Source organism: Solenopsis invicta, chromosome 12 (genome assembly GCF_016802725.1).
Source record: "Solenopsis invicta isolate M01_SB chromosome 12, UNIL_Sinv_3.0, whole genome shotgun sequence".
NCBI lineage: Eukaryota > Metazoa > Arthropoda > Insecta > Hymenoptera > Formicidae > Solenopsis > Solenopsis invicta.
In genome coordinates, this window is record NC_052675.1 from 8,544,664 (window position 1) to 8,567,113 (window position 22,450).

The following is a 22,450-nucleotide window of genomic DNA, read 5'->3' on the forward strand; positions in this document are numbered from 1 at the left end:
AAAGAGTGAGATAAAACGCAATGAACAAGATTGATACAACTAATAGAATCATGAAATAGAGTATGTACCTTGATAAATACGCTATTTTTTTTAAAGGGATATCAATTGCAATATGGGAGAAGGGGAGATTAAGGAATAATATATGCATGGAAATTTGATCGTGTATACATTCATTCTTTGTAAATATATGTTATAAATCTGTTATATACATAATCAGATGTACATACATATACATATATACACTATATGCCATTCGTTTATCGCAAAGTGTATGCAATAAAAGATCTGATAAAAATATTTCACATCAATTGTCGATAATAATCCTACATCCTATCTATCAGATGTATATAAAATAAACTTTTATCCATATTTCCCACGTGCATTATATCTACAATGCACATCTCTTCTGGTAACTTATTTATTAATTTTTTTTAACAACTCAAAGAAGATATTATTCCAGATTATCTTCATAAATCATAACAAAATGCTAATTATTCACAAAATGGAGGATATCCATATTGTAGATAATTCATGCAAAAACTCTCTTAAACAGAACATAAATTACACTAATATTTATAATTAGAATAATAATAATTTCTTTCTCAAGATTGTATGTATTAATTAAACCATTAAATATTGCACTAATGAAAATGCAATAAGAAAATCACTATTGTTTCTCATAATCTGTACTTGTTTCAATTTCGCTTGTTTCAGATCGAGAATCTGTTGTATCGTCATCAAAAAAGAAAAACAAAGAGATACACGCTCTTTGTTTCATAAACTTTGTTTCATATCTAAATAATATATAGTACGTTATGTGTTTTCTTTACACTTTACACATATAAGGAATTCTTCTGAGGACATTGTGCGATAGATATTTTTCTTGGAGATGCACTTGACTAGCTAATTTGATTGTTGCCGATTGTGAGCTCTTGTAGTACCGAGGTTACTATTTGGCGTAGAGTCTAGGAAATTAATAGTAATGTATTTATCATCTATCGTGCATTTCAAAAAATAAAATAAATATAAGAAGTATAAAGAGTGCGGCAGAATCTCGCGCCAAGTTTACCTGAGGTTTACATTGATCCTCCAGCCAACTGAACACGCAACCAGATAATTCCGTAAAGTTAGCTACGGAAATATTAAACGTTTCGAAAAGACGATTCATAATTGCCTGGAACTGCAACACAATACAAGTCGTATAAGCGATTGTAATAATTAAAAAAAAAAAAAAAGTTTCGACATTACCACTTGGAATTTCATCTCGTCTGAGATACGCATTTCTGCGTGTCCTGGCTGCGTCTGATGCGCTTTGACAATCTGCTCGTAGTTTGCTTGCATAATGCGCAACGCGACGACTTCCTTTCTCAGTGCATTACGATCAATTTCTTCCTTCTTCTTCTCCTTCAACAGATACTGTATGTAATCAATGGATTTTTGAAGCACCGTAGCCTTGGAAATCTTGTAGCCCGAGGAGTCTGAATACTGACAGCTCGGTACCAAATCTTGAAGAGAGTCGTAACCCTTTTTGATAGCGTCCCTCCTCTTCTGCTCGGCCTGTGTGTGGGCTTCTCTCCTGCGTTCCTTGTAGCTTATGGTACAATTTTTGTTGTCGCTATCTTCGTCCTCTGAACATTATACCATTTTTAATTATTAATTCATGGTATCGAGTAAATATCTGATACAGAAAAATATGCGCTTACCTGTGTTATGAGCAGAAGAAGACGGCGTGTTAACTGATCCCGTGCTGCTACAACGGGAGAAGGTATACTTCTCTGTAGGACTGGACGGTTCCAGCTTCATGTCGCTGTCCGATCCTATATTACCGCTGTTAGCACGCATCGGCAAGCTAGCTGCTTTCGAAAAACAACAAATGCGCACACACATATATTTGTACTTACTTACAAATTTTATTAATAGAAATAATCTTGAAGCTTGCTACTACAAATTATCTTTCTGAGACAATAATTGCAAGAGTGATATTCACTTACGTTCTATTGGTTCGTCTGTCTAAGCTAAGGCATAAGCTTATCAGTTGTGAGGCTTATCAGCATTTTAAGAGGAAACAGTTATACATATATATATATATATATATATATATATATATATATATACAAATAACAATGTAATTGTAGAGTTCCTTAAATGCGATAATATATTAGAATTTTTGGATTTTATTTGGCATTTTGTTGTTTTTTTACAAAGCTATTTCATTTCAAGTTTCTCGTTTTTTTATTACATTTTACATTCTTCACATTGAATCATTTTTATTTATATTCTTTTTGTCTATTAAAAAACTATTTATCAATATTTTTATTATTTTTTATCGTTTTTTCTTTTACATTTCCTAAATACACACTTGTTTCGTTTGGAAATAAGAAAAAATTTAATGTGCAGCCGGAAAAAATCAGATTATCAAAGTAACGCAAAATGAACGGCCAAAGTCCATAATGACCATACACGCAAGCGTCAGTGGACGCATGTAAACACGAAGCTGCCAAAGCAATCACGTGGTCGGTTGCGCAGACTCTTGTGCGCACGTAAAAACATGAGACGTGGGAGGGACGCCTCACCCTTTCCCTCAATCATATGGGAACAATGGCAGCGTACGGAGCGATTATGCAACTGTATCGAAAGCGAATGTCAAAATATCAGAATGCGTTCGAGGAATATGTTTACCAAGCAATCAATCGAATCGTTGGCGAGCGCGCTCGAATCGTCGGTCGGAGCTCTTTCTGATTGGAGTTGCATTCTCATTCGCTCTTCACAAACGTAGCCGTTGTTCCCGAGTGTAGGAAGTGCAGGAGCAGCGCAGGTGATCGAAGACAAGCCAAATCGCACGAAGGAATAACGGAGAGGAGAGCCTGGTTTTTCATTTTTTTTTTTTTTTCCTATTTACTCACGGTTTTCGTATCCGTCCTTGTGCAACGAATCCGCCATGGTCGGCCTCGGCGTCGCCGAATTGTCTCTCGTTGAAGGGGCAGGTAATCAAAACATGCACATGAGAAACTGTTATGATCCGAGGATGTTTATAGGTGAATCCGGCTACGGAATATGTCGGATCTAGATGCGTGAGAAGATAAATGCGGAAGAGCGAAGGCACATCGAATTGCACGGACTCTCGGACTTCACTCGATCACGACACCGCGAACGATCTTGGTCTCGCAACGATACTTCTGCCAGAGAGGAACCTGAGAGCGGCCATGATCAGCCATGATGCAAGTATAGCGCTCAAAACTCCCGGCGCACTGACGACCTCATTCATTTTGGCCGGAATATGAACTAAAAATTACATCCATTTTGCGACCGGCCGTTAAAAATAGTGTTTCGTAAAATGGATGTGGGTTGTTGTCCGTACTAACATCCATCAGGGCTGCGTTTCAAAACCGTACCTCAATAATTAAAAAGTTATAATTTACGTTATGTATAGTCATGAGCTCAAAGGTTGCAACACTTTTTTTTCGATGAGTTTTGGAACATAGTTTGCTCAAAGAGCGGATGAACATAATTGGTTAGATTCATAAATAAAGAACCATAAATAAAGAATCGTTCGGTGATCAGACTGCATTCCGAAACTCACTGATAAAAAAATGTTGCAACTTTTTAGCTCATGACTGTACTATACCCAGCCAGAAATGATTAGTCGATTCGACGTCGATTCGACGTCGATGCGTCGATAAATGGTCGATGGTCGAAAACTAGTCGATATTTTTATCATTTTCTACTTTGTCATAAAAATTGTTTATTGAGTAATTGCAAATATTTTTGTAAAATTTCTATTAATTTTTATTCAATTTTACGTAGATCAACATAAATTGGAAGACGAAGTATATATTTTACTTTTTTATTACTTGTTTTTATGCATTAAAAAGTCGAGATATCGGAATGCGATATGTGTTCTTTTGCATATACAATTAAATCAATATATAACCTGTATATAATTTTGATCTGCAAATTGTGTAGAGATGCATACATCATTTGCATGATTTAACAACTTTTTAATAGCAATAAATGGATCTTAAAAATTGTTACATTTGTTATAAAAGAATGACACTCGGGAAACATTTTTTTTATATATTATTATTATATAATTATGTACACTTATATGTAAAATATGTCCGTATATATAATTATATTATATGTAATTATATACAATTTTATATAATTATATGTATATTTATTTACATATAAAGATACACAACACTAATATAAATTACATGTAAGTATATATAATCGTATATATTTATGTTTGGACATATTTTATATATAAAATATTTTTCCCCGGGCATTTAAAATGAATATATCACTAAGCTGCACTAACATTTTTCATACATATGTATATTTATAATAATTTTTATATCTTATAACATTTATAATTATTATAAGAATTCATCATATTTGAAATTTTTCAAAAGGAATTTTTAAAAATCTTAAATATTGTCAAATTTTATAAGCTTTCTATGTAAAATGAGAAATATAGAAAAAAGATTTTTTTATTATTTTTTTTGTTATTATATTATTATATTATTATATTATTATTAAATATATTCCCGAAATGCGCCCACATTGATCATTATCGTGCAAACAAGGTTGATAAATTACGACTATTACTATTATCGAACGGCAGTGTACATACGGTAATATAAGTATGCATCACTTACGCTACGTTTTTAGATTTGGCGCGAATTGCAATTGTGTCTCTTGAATGGTTGCGTCTTATGGCTCTGGCAGACCAGCGCGATTTGCGACACGCAACGCGCGATTATCCAATAGGCATTTACAATTTTTTGAAAAGACGTACGCCTATTGGATAATCGCGCGTCGCGTGTCGCAAATCGCGCTGGTCTGCCAGAGCTGTTAGGGTGCAGTCCCATGAAGCGTATTAGGCGTATCGCGGATTGCGCGTATCGAAAATCTGACCAATCGCGAACGTTCCGCTGCTTCCGCTGTTCTTGGTTCGCTGCCGTCCGCCGAAGTTATTCTTTATTTGCATCTTTAATAGCGTTTTTTATTGGGAAAACTAGTGCGCACTGAGTGTGCACTCGCCGCTGGCAATTGGACGTTTCGGTTTGCGCGATGACGGTGCCAACGGAAACACCCAATTACCTGTAGTAAGTGCACATTCAGTGCGCACTAGTTTTCCCAATGAAAAACGCTATAAATTGCATCTTAAAGATGCAATTTCACGCAGCGAGTAAAAGCTGGCGTTTTACCCCCACTCAATCGCAACGCAAAGCAGCGTTAAAAAGCTAAACGCTATCGCCTCTATCCTTTTCATGTAGCGAATAAAAGCTGGCGTTTTACCCTTACTCTACCCAACTCCACCGCAACGCAAAGTAGCGTTAAAAGCGGCAATTGCTAAGTACATAATCTGACAAAAATGGAGTTCGAATATTATAATCAATATATCAAGTATGTAAAGTATTATAAACACACAGTGGCGGTTATAGCTAAAATGAGAAGACGACGTATAGCTGCTGCAATTGCTGCAATGTGTTTGTTAAAAAAAGAAAAAAAAATAGATATAAAAAAAAAGTTTTGGGTAGCTCCGATTTTTGTAAATCGTAATGAGCACAGTTTCTTCTTTGCATCGGGCCGAAATTGTTACTAATGTATTTACCGCTTTTAGGATAAAAATAATATGAATTTTTATCTATGTAACATTCATTATATCCCTCCATACAAGAGTGCCGATATATTTCTTCACTTTCTTGTATGGTACAAACAATTGTTTTGCATACACCACAAATATATGAGGGTATAACAGAATTTCCTACAATATAAAAAACACAGTTATTAACAAAATATAACAAATAAAGCTATCTAACATAAATAAATAAAAAACAAAAAGCAACCTAGCCTAAAAGTATGCTTACTATATGTATATAACATATACTAACTTTGGCTCAAGGCACACAGGACGCGTCAACGCGTTACGCGTGGCGAATAGCCAATCATTCTTTTGCTTTCTTATTTCTTGTCATAAAAACGAAAAAATGATTGGCTATTCGCCACGCGTAACGCGTTGACGCGTCCTGTGTGCATTGAGCCTTTGTTTGTATTTTTAGGTGATGTCGATTGATTTAACCTTTTAGTCATAATTTTTTTCTTATATATTCACTTTTGGAAGGTAATTAATTTGGAATGTAATATTTAAATTTCAGCGTCGTTTTGCTAAAAGTTGGACTGTGTCGAACTTTGAGCGTTTATTCTCTGAATTTGCCAAATTGATGAAAATTGATGGAGAAGGGGTAAACGCCAGCGTTTAGTCGCTAAAAGTTGAACTGTGTCGAACTTTGAGCGTTTATTCGCTGGATTCGCCAAATTGATGGAGAGAGGGTAAAACGCCAGTTTTTATTCGCTGCGTGAACTTGCGCCTTAACAGTGAGCGTTCACTCAACTGTAAAGGGCCTCGCACATGAAATGCATAACATAACATAAGCACAACATAATTCGTATGTACTTGACCGAAGCAAAGTTCCGGATGAAGAAATGACTATTTTAAATCGTTTGTATTTCGTTTGAAGAGTTATGAAGTGCATTTGAAAAGGTTTGTGAGTCCTTCAATTAATTGTAATTAATTTTTTATTTTTACACCGTGTATTTGGCCGAAAAAATTAACCGAAGCTAAATTAAACAAAAATCTTGTATGGATTCGTTTGTATTTCGTTTGAAGACTTTTGAAGTGTCGTCAGAAACGTTTGTGAGTTATCCAGATAATTTTAATAAAATATTTTAAAGTCATGCAATTGACCGAAATATAGATTCCAGGCGCTACTGGTCCTGAAGTACCAGAAGGCGCGTTCGGTGTAATCTCTAGTATTTCGATACTCCTGGTTCTTTCTTGACAGTAAGGATAAACAATGTGCAGTAAGTCATATATTTCCAAAATATCTGGGGGGGCTATTACGGTTTCTGAAACGAGGTGAAAATTACAAAAGTGAGCAAATTCATTAGTTGTTGATCAATAAAGTTATAGATATTCTAGTAAATTTGTTCACTTTTGTAATTTTCATCTCGTTTTAAGAACCGTGATAGCCCCCCTGAGAAGGTGCAATTGGTGTTGCAAAAGCGAATTGGTATTTAATCAACGAGATTCAGAGACGGAAGCACAAGCCCAGGATGATCCTTCCCGAGAAAGCAGTCTCCGTACTTCGTCTGGAACCAAGATTCATAACTCCAGCGATTAGAACCTGTTCGGATGCACTCAAATGCAAAGTACAATAGAATTAATTTTTTTCAGAAAGATGAAAATGTATTTAATATTTACACATAAAATAACATTGGATCCAAGATCCTTGACGATAATTGATGCATCTTTATTTATTTTTGCAAGTAATTTTTTTGGATGCTGTATTGATTTTATGTTCAACGCACTATATTTTATTGCAGGTTTGTCGTGCCATGAGATATTTTCCTCCTGAACAATGCAGTATGGTCAATGTTAAAGTGATCGGGTGTTTACTGTTTGTATGTGATGGCGACACACTATAGTTATACCGGTGATTCAAGAACAGATTGGAATATTCCATCTGCGACTTGCTCTCTTTGGCGAAAGGATATTTCTTGATGCATTCGACTTTATTTGATAATCTAACGAGTTTGTATGAAAATGTCTTAGAAGTATGGGAGAACATACAGAGGAATGCCATTGAAATGCATGGTAATTTGTTATTTACATATTTTAATTACTGTTTAACAAGTAGTACACAGATAATTTCCACATTATTGAATCTTGCACTTAGCTAGACTGGATTTTTTTAAGCTCAAGATAAAATTATACTGAGTCCTGCGGATAGTTGGTTACATTTGTAGACTCGACGCAATTAGAAACATATCTAAACCAATGGTAGAAAAACGTTAAGGATAAAGAATTTTATCAAGACCTTATGATTCTGCAATAAAAAATGCAGTCGTTTGTCAATCAAACCAGCGACGTTAATGGCGTGCATTTCTTAGGGTATGATTTCTATCTGTTAAAAGGGACTAGAGAGAGAGACAATTCTGACAAATATACTGATCATGATTTAGTCGTAAAGCAATGGAAAATAAATAATCGTTGATTTTATTTATAGAGAACAATCAATGGAGAACACAGTTGTCGAGAGTAATCATGTCACTCCAGAACCGAGTAATGTAGCGGCAAATCATCATCGTCATCAGCTCAGAATCAAAACAAAACACCAACATGATTCAAACAGGCATTCAAATAATCAATTACTTAACACCACCAAAAGGCGTAATTCCTTAATTTTTAATACAAATAGTATGCTATACGGGATTCCTATGAAGATGTATGTATACGCGAGTACGAACATATTATTTCATCCAAGTTAAATATGTGGAATGCAAGTTTAAATTCTCGTCCCTTTTTGCAGACAAAACTCAGATCCATGCATCGTCTTTTCATTCTTAGAGCCAATTTGTATTTTACAGCACGTATACATACATGATGTCATACGTATTCCTCTAATGAGTCTTAATATATAATCTGTACACAACAAACGTCCGTATCTCTCATTATTCTAATTGAAATGTACAAAGCTTGATACGTAAGAGAGTCTAATACTTAGGAGAGATAGTTACAAAAGTGAGAAAATAATACATATACAAATAGTAGGATTCTTAACTTATGTCTATGGCCGCGATAATAACATCTTATTTGTTTATATATATATATATATATATATTTGTATGAAGAACAGTGATACAGCCGAATAATGAAAAGTACAATTGTGCAATATGTATCAATGGTTCTAACTGCGTGATAGAAGTACTTTGATCGATAACATTAAGTACATATTTTAAGTAATAAATGTGTAATAATTTGGATAATCTTTACACTACAACAAACGTCCGTATCTCTCATTATTCTAATAGAAATGTACAAAGCTTATTGATACGTAAGAGAGTCTGATACTTAGGAGAGATAGTTACAAAAGTGAGAAAATAATACATATACAAATAGCAGGATTCTTAACTTATGTCTATGGCCGCGATAATAACATCTTATTTGTTTATATATATATATATATATATATACATACATATATATATATATATATATGTATGTATGAAAAACAGTGATACAGCCGAATAATGAAAAGTACAATTGTGCAATATGTATCAATGGTTCTAACTGCGTGATAGAAGTACTTTGAACGATAACATTAAGTACATATTTTAAGTAATAAATGTGTAATAATTTGGATAATCTTTACACTACAACAAACGTCCGTATCTCTCATTATTCTAATAGAAATGGGGATGCGCACGATTGGACACCGCACGATTGGACACCACCACTCACAGCGGCCGATGCCTAGAGTTTTTCCGTTGGTTTGGTTAGATAAGTCAAGATGATTGGTTGGTGTCCAATCGTGCTGTGTCCAAAAGAGTGTCACCCATAGAAATGTACAAAGCTTATTGATACGTAAGAGAGTCTGATACTTAGGAGAGATAGTTACAAAAGTGAGAAAATAATACATATACAAATAGCAGGATTCTTAACTTATGTCTATGGCCGCGATAATAACATCTTATTTGTTTATATATATATATATATACATATATATATATATATATATATATATATATATATATATATATACATACATATATATATGTATGTATGAAAAACAGTGATACAGCCGAGTAATGAAAAGTACAATTGTGCAATATGTATCAATGGTTCTAACTGCGTGATAAGTGCTTTGATCGATAACATTAAGTACATATTATAAGTAATAAATGTATAATAATTTGAATAGTAACGAGGCTACAATCCGTTGTCTTTTCTTCTTTTTTGAAATGGCAAATGCTTAATGTATTTCAACGTGAATTAACTAATTATTTACTATGTAATGCCGTTAACTTTGTAAGACGTTGAACGATATAGCAACGGATTGGCTTCAACGCTGATTTTAAATAGCGACCTTAAAATTCTCGGGGTAAATGTACGAAACAGTCGGCTAAAATTAACTAGAAGTCAATTTTTTTTAATTAAATGGAAGATTTATTGATTATACAATTGTAACAATAGCTCTTTGCAGTAACAATATAATTTTACCTGTATTACAAATAGGTTTTTTTGTATAGTACAAGGTATTTTGCATAATGGGAATTTTATTATGTACAGTTTCAGATTAAAACATGGTTAGAATAAATCATGATTAGTATATTTATCATAATTGACTCTATTCCCTTCTGACAGATATTCTACTCCAGAAATCATACCCTAAGAAATGCACTCCATCAACGTTGCTGGTTTGGCAACGTTGATGGAGTGCATTTTTGGAGGAAAACATCGCATTCTTTATCGCAGAATCATAAGATCTTGATCAAATTTTTTATCCTTTGTCCTACCGTGGTTTAGATATGTTTCTAATTGCGTTGAGTCTACAAATGTAACCAACTATCCGCAGGACTCAGTATAATTTTATCTTGAGCTTAAAAAAATCCAGTCTAGCTAAGTGCAAGATTCAATAATGTGGAAATTATCTGTGTACTACTTGTTAAACAGTAATTAAAATATGTAAATAACAAATTACCATGCATTTCAATGGCATTCCTCTGTATGTTCTCCCATACTTCTAAGACATTTTCATACAAACTCGTTAGATTATCAAATAAAGTCGAATGCATCAAGAAATATCCTTTCGCCAAAGAGAGCAAGTCGCAGATGGAATATTCCAATCTGTTCTTGAATCACCGGTATAACTATAGTGTGTCGCCATCACATACAAACAGTAAACACCCGATCACTTTAACATTGACCATACTGCATTGTTCAGGAGGAAAATATCTCATGGCACGACAAACCTGCAATAAAATATAGTGCGTTGAACATAAAATCAATACAGCATCCAAAAAAATTACTTGCAAAAATAAATAAAGATGCATCAATTATCGTCAAGGATCTTGAATCCAATGTTATTTTATGTGTAAATATTAAATACATTTTCATCTTTCTGAAAAAAATTAATTCTATTGTACTTTGCATTTGAGTGCATCCGAACAGGTTCTAATCGCTGGAGTTATGAATCTTGGTTCCAGACAAAGTACGGAGACTGCTTTCTCGGGAAGGATCATCCTGGGCTTGTGCTTCCGTCTCTGAATCTCGTTGATTAAATACCAATTCGCTTTTGCAACACCAATTGCACCTTCTCAGGGGGGCTATCACGGTTCTTAAAACGAGATGAAAATTACAAAAGTGAACAAATTTACTAGAATATCTATAACTTTATTGATCAACAACTAATGAATTTGCTCACTTTTGTAATTTTCACCTTGTTTCAGAAACCGTAATAGCCCCCCCAGATATTTTGGAAATATATGACTTACTGCACATTGTTTATCCTTACTGTCAAGAAAGAACCAGGAGTATCGAAATACTAGAGATTACACCGAACGCGCCTTCTGGTACTTCAGGACCAGTAGCGCCTGGAATCTATATTTCGGTCAATTGCATGACTTTAAAATATTTTATTAAAATTATCTGGATAACTCACAAACGTTTCTGACGACACTTCAAAAGTCTTCAAACGAAATACAAACGAATCCATACAAGATTTTTGTTTAATTTAGCTCCGGTTAATTTTTTCGGCCAAATACACGGTGTAAAAATAAAAAATTAATTACAATTAATTGAAGGACTCACAAACCTTTTCAAATGCACTTCATAACTCTTCAAACGAAATACAAACGATTTAAAATAGTTATTTCTTCATCCGGAACTTTGCTTCGGTCAAGTACATACGAATCACAACATAAGACCGATGGACCAATGAGCATCCAGCATAAAGTCGCCATATTGATTTACGTAACATGAGCATAAACATAGACATAAAGGGCCTCGCACATGAAATGCATAACAGAGCATAAGCGTAGCATAAGGCCTCTGGACCAATGGGAATCTTATGTAAATCAATATGGCGACTTTATGCTGGATACTCATTGGTCTATCGGTCTTATGTTGTGCTTATGTTATGTTATGTATTTCATGTGCGAGACCCTTCATTCTACAAACAGCTGTGGTCACAATATGGCTGCTCGCTTAGCCAATCAAGCATCAATCAGATTACTAATCAGAGCTTCGGACATCAATGTCGCTTCTCTTTTTATATAGGACTCTACTGTGTAACACAGTGTTCATTAGTGTAAGAGAGAAAATTTTAGTTGTCTCACTCACACTAATGGACACTGTGTTACACAGTGTTACACAGTGTCGACTTGTGTCGTAGCTGGAAAGCTCCCACTGTTTTTAACAGTCGGTCGCAAAATGAATGTGACTTTTAGTTCACATTCCGGCCAAAATGGATGAGGTCGTTGGTGCGCCGGGAATTTCGAACGTTATAAGAAAAAGGCCAGTATGGCTGCTCGGGTTCCTCTTTGATAAAACCAGAGAGGAACCTGAGAGCGGCAATGGCGGTTTTTTTCCTATAACGCTTCGAAACTCCCGTACACTAATGACGCACATCCATTCTGGCCAGAATGGGAACTACGTGTCACATCCATTTTGCAACCCGCCGTTAAAAACAGTGTGGATTTTAGCACGGACAACAACCCACATCCATTTCTCGAGAAATGGATGTGGGTTGTTGTCCGTGCTAACATCCATTTTGCTGTAAATAAAATCTGACGCGTATCGCGTGTGTTGCATCCAGAACAGGGATCGAGAATATGCACAAATGATTAATTACGTCTACTTTCGCGTAATTTTTTATTTATTATAGTCTAAATTATTTACATTAACATTGATATTAATACATATCAATACGTTTATGCCTATATTTTGCATATTCATATTTTTACTTAAAAAAGATGTTTAATAGTAACAGAGAGAATTTGGTTCTTTAATAAAGAAACATTTTATTTTACGCAGTACTTAAAAAATAATTGTAATTAACATTGCATCATATGATGAAGAAGAAATAAATGTCTGTCCACGAATAAATATACCATCTTTTTATTTTTACAAAATTCTTTATTTATATTGAAATGTCTTTAAATTGCTTTTAAAATGCTTTTAAAAATGCTTTTAAAAAAATTAGCTTTTTTAATTTTTTTGAATCTTAATGCAACTCTCTCTCTCTCTCTTTCTCTTTTAACGTAATTGTCCTTTGTTTACCCAGCCAGAAATGATTAGTCGAATCGACGTCGATTCGACATCGATAACACTGGTCGATCAAAGATCGAAATGTGAAGTCGATTTGACTTAAAAATGGGCTTAAATTTCGACCAGTCATCGACAAATCGATTTGATGTCGATTTGATGTCGAATTAATACTAATTTCCAACGAGAAATGATCTATCAAATCGACATCAAAATAATATCATTTTGATGATTTTGATGTCGAATCGATGTCGAATTGACGTCGATTTTGTCATCATTTCTCACTGGGAATATCTAGAGATGAAATTATAACAGGTAATATTAACGTGAACTTGAGTAATATCGAAATGCTATTTATTATTGTATTATATTACTTTAATATGTGAATAAAATGTTGAGTGAAAATTTAAATGTATATGTGTATTTGCCAAACAAAATTTAATTAGAAATGCTTATCTGTTTCTTTTGTCACGTCCGCGACGTTGCGAGTATAAATTTTTCGACACCGATATTGAACAGACGGCAAGCCGGCATTCGCTAACAAATCTAACTGTCAGGTCGCATCCTGTTCTTAACATTCTCTAGCGCCGGATAGTCGCGGCAGAATGATCTGCACGCACGGCCAGTAAGTTGTAAAATCATATCTAACATTTTCCAGTGACGGAAGGTTGCTAGAGGAAAACTGCGCCTACGACACTCGAAAAGTAATAAAATCTCAATCCGACATTTTCCAGCGCCGGATGGTCGCGGCGGAGAAGTCCGCTCGCACGGCACTCGAAAGATACCGCGACAGAGAAATCTGTTGCGCGACCGTTAAAGTCATAAAATCGTGAACCAACATTTCCTTGACATTTCTCAGTGCCGGATGGTCGCGGCGGAGAAGTCCGCTCGCACGGGACTTGAATTTGAGTTTCCTCATTTAAGAAATCTGAGTGGTGGTTGCATGAGCAGCAGCCCCCACTAAGGGTACCGACTTGTCGCGCTTTTTCCAGAGCCTTGTCTCAAAAATATATCCCATAAATAGGGATATAGCCCGCGACTCCGGGCAGTGCAGTTCGACCTCGACAGTAGAGATCAGGGCTAGTGTAGCCAGGACGGTTTCGTGTCGCAATTGTAGCGACCGAGTTCCCCTGAGCCACTAGTTCGCGCTAATCCAAGCGAGTCACTCTAATTCCAACTTTAACTCAAATCCTAAATCGAGACACATTCTAATTCCAATTCTAATTCTAATTCTAAGCCTAACCCTAAATCCACCGTTATTTTAAATTTTTACTGTAAGCTTAATTTTAATGTAATCATAGTTTAAATTGTGCTTTTGTAACTCACTTCTTTTACCCTTTATATCGTAGTAATAAAAGGGTAATTTATACACACACGCTTTCGCTTAATTTCCATGCTTAACCTCCCTCGCTTCCATGCACCCCCGCTTCCATGCACGCAACACCGCGACGCGAGAAGTACCACGGTCGAGGTCCCAAGGCAACCGGACAGCCGAGAAGGACGAGGACGATCATCACCTGACCAGAGCGGCCACCAAGGCAGAGGCAACAATTTCAACAGCAACCGTCATCCTAAAAGCTAAGTCGCAACGTCCAATAAAGCATGTCACATAACGCGTATTTTTCAACTCAAGCCCCATATTTCAATTGGCTTAACTCCGCGTTGTGTAGCCTGGCCACTTTCCATCAGCACCAAATTAATCACACCATTATTTGCGACAGGTGCCAAAATAACCTCCCCCTTCGCGACCGCGTATTTTACAACTCAGTCACGCGACGCTGTTTAATTGTCGGCGGGGACGAAGAAGCCATACGCTGCTCGTCCTGCAATCGTTTAATCTCATTTCCGGAGACCGCGGTGGACTACGTTGAGTGCTACGAAGCACTGAACGACCTTGCGCGTCATTTGTACGACTCGGAAAACAAGCCATACCTTAACACCGAGCCTACTATAATAGAGATCGAAGAGACGTGCACATGTTTATGCCCTGAAGAATAATAAGTATACGGTAAATTAGAGTATGTGCCCACCGCAGCGCATTGCCATTTTCTCGGTCCGGCCCAACGCGAAGCGAATCGCTCGTTCGGTACATGGTTACGCAGTGCCCAGTGCGTAACCTCTTTGTATTTTTGCAACGACGACGAATCAACGGTATTATGCCTCGAGTGTAAAAGCAAACACTCGAGCTCTAAGGCTCAATGCACACTGGACGCATCAACGCGTTACGCGTGGCGAATAGCCAATCATTTTTTCGTTTTTATGACAAGAAATAAGAAAGCAAAAGAATGATTGGCTATTCGCCACGCGTAACGCGTTGACGCGTCCTGTGTGCATTGAGCCTAAGAAAGGAAATTATCTCGGGGTAATTACCCACTATATCTATCTTGGCCCATACAATCCGCAAAGGTGCGATTCTTGCCGCGCGCCCGTAGCTGCCCGTCGTCACCCTCTTGATTGTGACCGTTGCCCCCACGAGTTGGAAGAATTCATAATTTATTTAATCCGAGAAGGAGATAGTCCCTGAAACGATTTCGACGCCACCATGCTCGCGCTCTCGCGACACTCCCTCTGAGGTTACAGGATTCCCCTCACTAGGCCATTGGCCGCGGAAAATCGGGCCCGTCCGCCGGTAAATCCGGCCACGCGATCCGCTCCTGGGCTGTGGAGCCCCGAAGCTTAGGCTTCGAAACAGCCAGTTTCGCCGAAACGCACGTATTCTGCTCGACGGCAACCGCGCTCGGTCGGGACGTAACACTTTGAACTTTTTATCACGTTTTCCAAAACTTTCATCATCTTGTTTTTGATATAGAGCATTCTTTAACCATTGTCCTATGTATAATGATAGATCCGTAACAAATACATTAGGTCTCTTGTTATGAATTGCGCCTAGAAATAAAATGTTTTGTGTAAAATTATTAGACACAAATAAGAAATATTTGAAGGCAAAGTATTTTCCTACTATTATAAAAAATACAAATAAAATTTATAAAGTAATATGTATTCACCTATAATCACTTCTCACAACAGTAATTTGCAAAAAGGTCTCTTTTGATTGCCATTGCTTCGAAAATTGTATTTACATGCAAGAGAATTACTAATAGCTGCAGCCATAACTGAATACAATACTTCACTATCATTCACTTTAAATTCTTCTTTGGCTTTTACTTTCATTTGTGAAAAATAATATACCTAATATAATAATGTAAATAAAAAAACATTATTTAACTAGAACAAACTATTTCACAATTAAAACATAAAATCAAATCAACATAGTAAAATATTCAAACAGACTTTTAGCTCTTGAAGAATACACCAATAACAGTGAGCACTCACTCAACTGTAAGACGCAACCATTCAAGAGACACAATTGCAATTTGCGCCAAGTCTAAAAGCGTAGCGTAAGTGATGCATACTTATATTACCGTACACTGCCGTTCGATAATAGTAATAGTCGTAATTTATCAACCTTGTTTGCACGATAATGATCAATGTGGACGCATTTCGGGAATATATTTAATAATAATATAATAATATAATAATATAATAATAAAAAAATAATAAAAAAATCTTTTTTCTACATTTCTCATTTTACATAGAAAGTTTATAAAATTTGACAATATTTAAGGTTTTTAAAAATTTCTTTAGAAAAATTTCAAATATGATGAATTCTTATAATAATTATAAATGTTATAAGATATGAAAATTATTATAAATATACATGTGTATAAAAAATTTTAATGCAGCTTAGAGATATATTCATTTTAAATGCCCGGGAAAAAATATTTTATATATAAAATATGTCCAAACATAAATATATACAATTATATACAGGGTGAGTCAGAAAGACCACTTGTCCTTTCTCAGGCATATTTGTAATCGAATTCTGAGACGATTTTTCCTTTGGCAAAAATTTATCTGGAGCTTAGTTTTTGAATTATAGAAAGAAATAGTTAGCGTGTGACGGGTCGGATACAAGAGGTAGGCAGGGGCGGCGCAACTCAGCGTTCCGCGCGGCGCGGCGGCGCCCCTGCCTAGCTCTTGTATCCGACCCGTCACACGCTATTTTTCTTTACAACTCAAAAACTAAACTCCAGATAAATTTTTGCCAAAGGAAAAATCGTTTCCGTGAGGCTTGCCATTGCACTTAGACATCACAATAGTACACGGACAACACATTCACATTAAAATTTTCTCTCTCTCTCTCTCGCTTTAATTATGCTATCTTTAATTAGAAAATAATCTTCTAATAATTCTAATAAAAGAAATGACAGAACTTTTTATAGAAATAAAGAACAGAGTAATTGAGCCTTGAACATGAAGCCTACAAGAATATTTGCATGTAGGATTTTAAAAAACAATCAAAATACTTTTTTTTATAAGAAACGCGACTGTACTCGACATTTAGATAATTAAGAACACATGAAGTAAAACAAAGTTAATCACGATTTAAGAGTACAAATTACTATTGCGTTGTAGAGCTACAATTTCAATCTCTAGCTTCTTGAGAGAAAAACGGATAAATAATTTTAAGTTGTATCTATCATTATTCAAAACAGGAGTGTATTATAATAAATGTATGCTCGCGAATATAAAATTTAATACAAATGGAATTACTTAAATATTATTTTCCAATTAAAAATAGCATATTTAAAATGCATGAGAAGAGAAGGAAGGAGAGGGAGAGAGAGAGAGAGGAGAGAGAGAGCGGGGGAGGCGCGTTCGAACAAGTTTAAGCATGTTTACTCACGAATCCATCCTGTACGGCGATCAGCTTATTGTTTCCACGATGCGACAGTTCCACTTGAATCGAAATTTGTCCTTGAAGAGAAATTTATCTCTCAGAGTTATTTCACATTTTATCACTTTTACTCTATTTGCTCACTTGATCGATTAACGACGAACAACGAACAACGAACCGATCGATCGATTTTATTTATCACTACGAATCACTACGAATTAACCGCTACTAATCATTCGACGCGTTAAAACACGTTACTCGAAGAAACACGTGTTTACGTTACGAGCACACAACACGTGTTTACTCGACGATAGCAAGCAGTCGACTGGATGTTATGATGCGGTAACAGTGGTGCCATAAGTAAAAACGCGGCAAAATTAAAATATTGAATATTACTGTACGACTTACATTTTATAAATAATAAAAAATAAAAAATAAAATATTTAGAAAAAATTGATTTTGATAAAATAAATTCTTAAATATTTTGAATAAATAATAATTATCTTGATAAAGTCATTAATCATACAATTTTCAATAAATAATAATAAACATGCATTTGCAATATTTTTCTAATAAATTGCAAATGCATGTTTATCATTATTTATTGAAAATTATATGATTAATGACTTTATCAAGATAATTATTATTTATTCAAAATATTGAAGAATTGATTTTATCGAAACCAATTTTTTCTAAATATTTTATTTTTTATTTTTTATTATTTATAAAATGTAAGTCGTACAGTAATATTCAATATTTTAATTTTGCCGCGTTTTTACTTATGGCACCACTGTTACCGCATCATAACATCCAGTCGACTGCTTGCTATCGTCGAGTAAACACGTGTTGTGTGCTCGTAACGTAAACACGTGTTTCTTCGAGTAACGTGTTTTAACGCGTCGAATGATTAGTAGCGGTTAATTCGTAGTGATTCGTAGTGATAAATAAAATCGATCGATCGGTTCGTTGTTCGTTGTTCGTCGTTAATCGATCAAGTGAGCAAATAGAGTAAAAGTGATAAAATGTGAAATAACTCTGAGAGATAAATTTCTCTTCAAGGACAAATTTCGATTCAAGTGGAACTGTCGCATCGTGGAAACAATAAGCTGATCGCCGTACAGGATGGATTCGTGAGTAAACATGCTTAAACTTGTTCGAACGCGCCCCCCCGCTCTCTCTCTCTCTCCCCCTCTCCTTCCTTCTCTTCTCATGCATTTTAAATATGCTATTTTTAATTGGAAAATAATATTTAAGTAATTCCATTTGTATTAAATTTTATATTCGCGAGCATACATTTATTATAATACACTCCTGTTTTGAATAATGATAGATACAACTTAAAATTATTTATCCGTTTTTCTCTCAAGAAGCTAGAGATTGAAATTGTAGCTCTACAACGCAATAGTAATTTGTACTCTTAAATCGTGATTAACTTTGTTTTACTTCATGTGTTCTTAATTATCTAAATGTCGAGTACAGTCGCGTTTCTTATAAAAAAAAGTATTTTGATTGTTTTTTAAAATCCTACATGCAAATATTCTTGTAGGCTTCATGTTCAAGGCTCAATTACTCTGTTCTTTATTTCTATAAAAAGTTCTGTCATTTCTTTTATTAGAATTATTAGAAGATTATTTTCTAATTAAAGATAGCATAATTAAAGCGAGAGAGAGAGAGAGAGAAAATTTTAATGTGAATGTGTTGTCCGTGTACTATTGTGATGTCTAAGTGCAATGGCAAGCCTCACGGAAACGATTTTTCCTTTGGCAAAAATTTATCTGGAGTTTAGTTTTTGAGTTGTAAAGAAAAATAGCGTGTGACGGGTCGGATACAAGAGCTAGGCAGGGGCGCCGCCGCGCCGCGCGGAACGCTGAGTTGCGCCGCCCCTGCCTATCTCTTGTATCCGACCCGTCACACGCTAACTATTTCTTTCTATAATTCAAAAACTAAGCTCCAGATAAATTTTTGCCAAAGGAAAAATCGTCTCAGAATTCGATTACGAATATGCCTGAGAAAGGACAAGTGGTCTTTCTGACTCACCCTGTATACTTACATGTAATTTATATTAGTATTATATATCTTTATATGTAAATAAATATACATATAATTATATAAAATTGTATATAATTACATATAATATAATTATATATACGGACATATTTTACATATAAGTGTACATAATTATATAATAATAATATACGAGGTGTGTTCAAAAAGTAACGGGAATTTTTAAATTTCGCGGGTTTGGAAAGTCCGACAGTAAAATTTTTTTTTTGTTTATGTTGTATACATGCCCCTGAAGTATGCTGAAATGTTGAGCTGTATTCATTGTTTACTTTGTCTGTGGCAGCCGCTAAGGTTACACGTGTTTTTATGAGCTCGGTGATTTTCGTTTCTGAAACGTCGAAAACGTCAAAACGATAAAAACGTCGAAAAAGTGAAAGAAATGGTTATAAACAATCGTCGAATCACAATCAGAGAAGTCGCTGAAAAAAACGCCCAAATTTATGGAAAAACAATTCATGGCTTTTGCACCACGATAATGCACCTGCTCACACTTCATTGCTTGTTCGTGAATTTTTGGCCAAAAACAATACTGTAATGATGCCCCAGCCTCCATATTCGCCAGACATGGCTCCGTGTGACTTTTTCCTATTTCCAAAAATAAAGAAAACCTTAAAAGGCCGTCGTTTTACATAGATGACATTAAAAGCGCATCGCTGAAAGAGCTAAAGGCTATCCCAAAGATCGAGTTTGAGAAGTGTTTCGGGGATTGGAAGAAGCACTGGCATAAGTGCATAATATCTAATGGCGATTATTTTGAAGGCGGCAACATTAATGTAGACGAACAAATAAATATTTTTTTCAAAAAACAAAAATTCCCGGTATTTTTTGAACACACCTCGTATAAAAAAAATTTTTCCCGAGTATCATTCTTTTATAACAAATGTAACAATTTTTAAAATCCATTTATTGCTATTAAAAAGTTGTTAAATCATGCAAATGATGTATACATCTCTACACAATTTGCAGATCAAAATTATATACAGGTTATATGTTGATTTAATTGTGTATGCAAAAGAACACATATCGCATTCCGAAATCTCGATTTTTTAGTGCATAAAAATAATGTAATAAAAAAGTAAAATATACAGGGTGATTCAAAATAACCTATTGGTCCCGAAACTGGCATATTCGTAATCGAATTCTGAGACGATTTTTCCTTTTGCAAAAATTTGTCCCGAGCTTAGTTTTCAAGTTACAATAAAAATTAGTTAGTGTATGACGGGTCAGGTACAAGTGGTAGACAGGGGCGGCGCGACTCATTGTTACACGCGGGTGTTTCCGTGGAGCACCTCCTGCGCTCAAATGACTGACAAAAGGACATCACATTCCTATTTAAACTTTCTCTCTCTCTCTCTCTCTCTCTCTCTCTTTCTTTCTCTCCGTCACTTTAATTATGCTACATTTAACTTGTCAAATTTCGATCTGTCATCCGGCCGTCAAATATCGGGATGACCGTGAAATCTTTAAGTAAGTTTACATTATTATAATAAATGTACGCCCGCAAATAATAAAATTTAATGCAAATTAGATTACTTAAATGTGCACTTGCAAGTTAAAAGTAGAACTTTTAAAACGCACAAAAGGGATAGAAAGGAGAGAGAGAGAGAGAGAAAGAGAGAGAGAGAAAGAGAGAGAGAGAGAGAGAGACAGGGGGGGGGGGCCTTTGAATAAGTTTAAGCACGTTTACTCACGCACACGGCAATCAGCTTATTGTTTCCACGATGCGACAGTTCAATTTAAATTTGTCCTTTATCCAGATCTATCCCTCGAAGTTGTTTCATATTTTACCACATTACTATTTACTCTGCACTTGATCGATAAACGCGGAACTACGCGACGAACCGATCGATCAACTTTATTAATTACTATTCTAATCACTACAATTATTCGATTAAAATTACTCGAAGAAACACGTGTTTACGTTACGATCACACAACACGTGTTCACTCGACGATATCAAGCAGTCGACTGGATATTATTGGTTATGTTGTTATAAGAGTGTCGAACGATTGGCCATAAGTCAAAACGCGGCAATTTAAAATGCAAATATTGGTTAATACAATTTACATCAAAACAATTTATTAGAAAAATGTTGCAAATGCATATTTATCATTATTTGTTAAAAATTGTATGATAGTGACTTTATCAAGATATTTAAATATTATTCATTCTAAATATTCAAAAAATAATTTTATCAAAATCAATTTTTTCTAAATACTTTTTCTATTTCTTATTTTTGAATATTTGTGAAAACTGTGAAAATATTCCTCAAAATAAAATATTTGATTGCCCTGAAAAGGGCAAATTATCCGTTGCTGCAAGGAGATTTCAAGAATTATATCCTTAAAGTTCTTTTATAATAAATATTCTAAATAATTATCTTGATAAAGTCACTTACAATTTTTAACAAGTAATAATAAACATGCATTTGCCACATTTTTCTAATAAATTGTATCGATGTAAATCGTATTAATCAATATTTTCATTTTGAATTACCGCGTTTTGACTTATGGCTTTAACCAATCGTTCGACAC

The 22,450-nt window shown here is 34.9% G+C and overlaps 1 protein-coding gene across 2 annotated transcripts; it reads right to left on the bottom strand.

Annotated features, from left to right (window-relative positions):
* Nucleotides 1-151: 151 nt before the first annotated feature.
* LOC105198521 (max-like protein X) lies at nucleotides 152-3,439 on the bottom strand. 2 transcript variants are annotated; one of them, XM_039455732.1, is made up of 5 exons: nucleotides 2,904-3,439; nucleotides 1,704-1,853; nucleotides 1,249-1,628; nucleotides 1,070-1,180; nucleotides 152-965 (listed from the first exon to the last, which is right to left on the bottom strand). In XM_039455732.1, the coding sequence occupies exons 1-5, from the start codon at nucleotides 2,938-2,940 to the stop codon at nucleotides 900-902; spliced, it is 744 nt and encodes a 247-aa protein (XP_039311666.1). In that variant the 5' UTR covers nucleotides 2,941-3,439; the 3' UTR covers nucleotides 152-899. The 2 variants fall into 2 exon arrangements, with proteins under 2 accessions (XP_039311666.1, XP_039311667.1); XM_039455733.1 differs by lacking the exon at nucleotides 2,904-3,439 and adding an exon at nucleotides 1,992-2,145.
* Nucleotides 3,440-22,450: the final 19,011 nt, after the last annotated feature.

Coding starts and splice junctions, on each gene's coding strand:
- LOC105198521 (XM_039455732.1), bottom strand. CDS start 2,940: ATGGCGGATTCGTTGCACAAGGACGGATACGAAAACC. Junction 1,854..2,903: donor CAAGGACGGATACGAAAACC/GTGAGTAAATAG, acceptor TTTCGAAAGCAG/CTAGCTTGCCGATGCGTGCT. Junction 1,629..1,703: donor TTCTTCTGCTCATAACACAG/GTAAGCGCATAT, acceptor TATAATGTTCAG/AGGACGAAGATAGCGACAAC.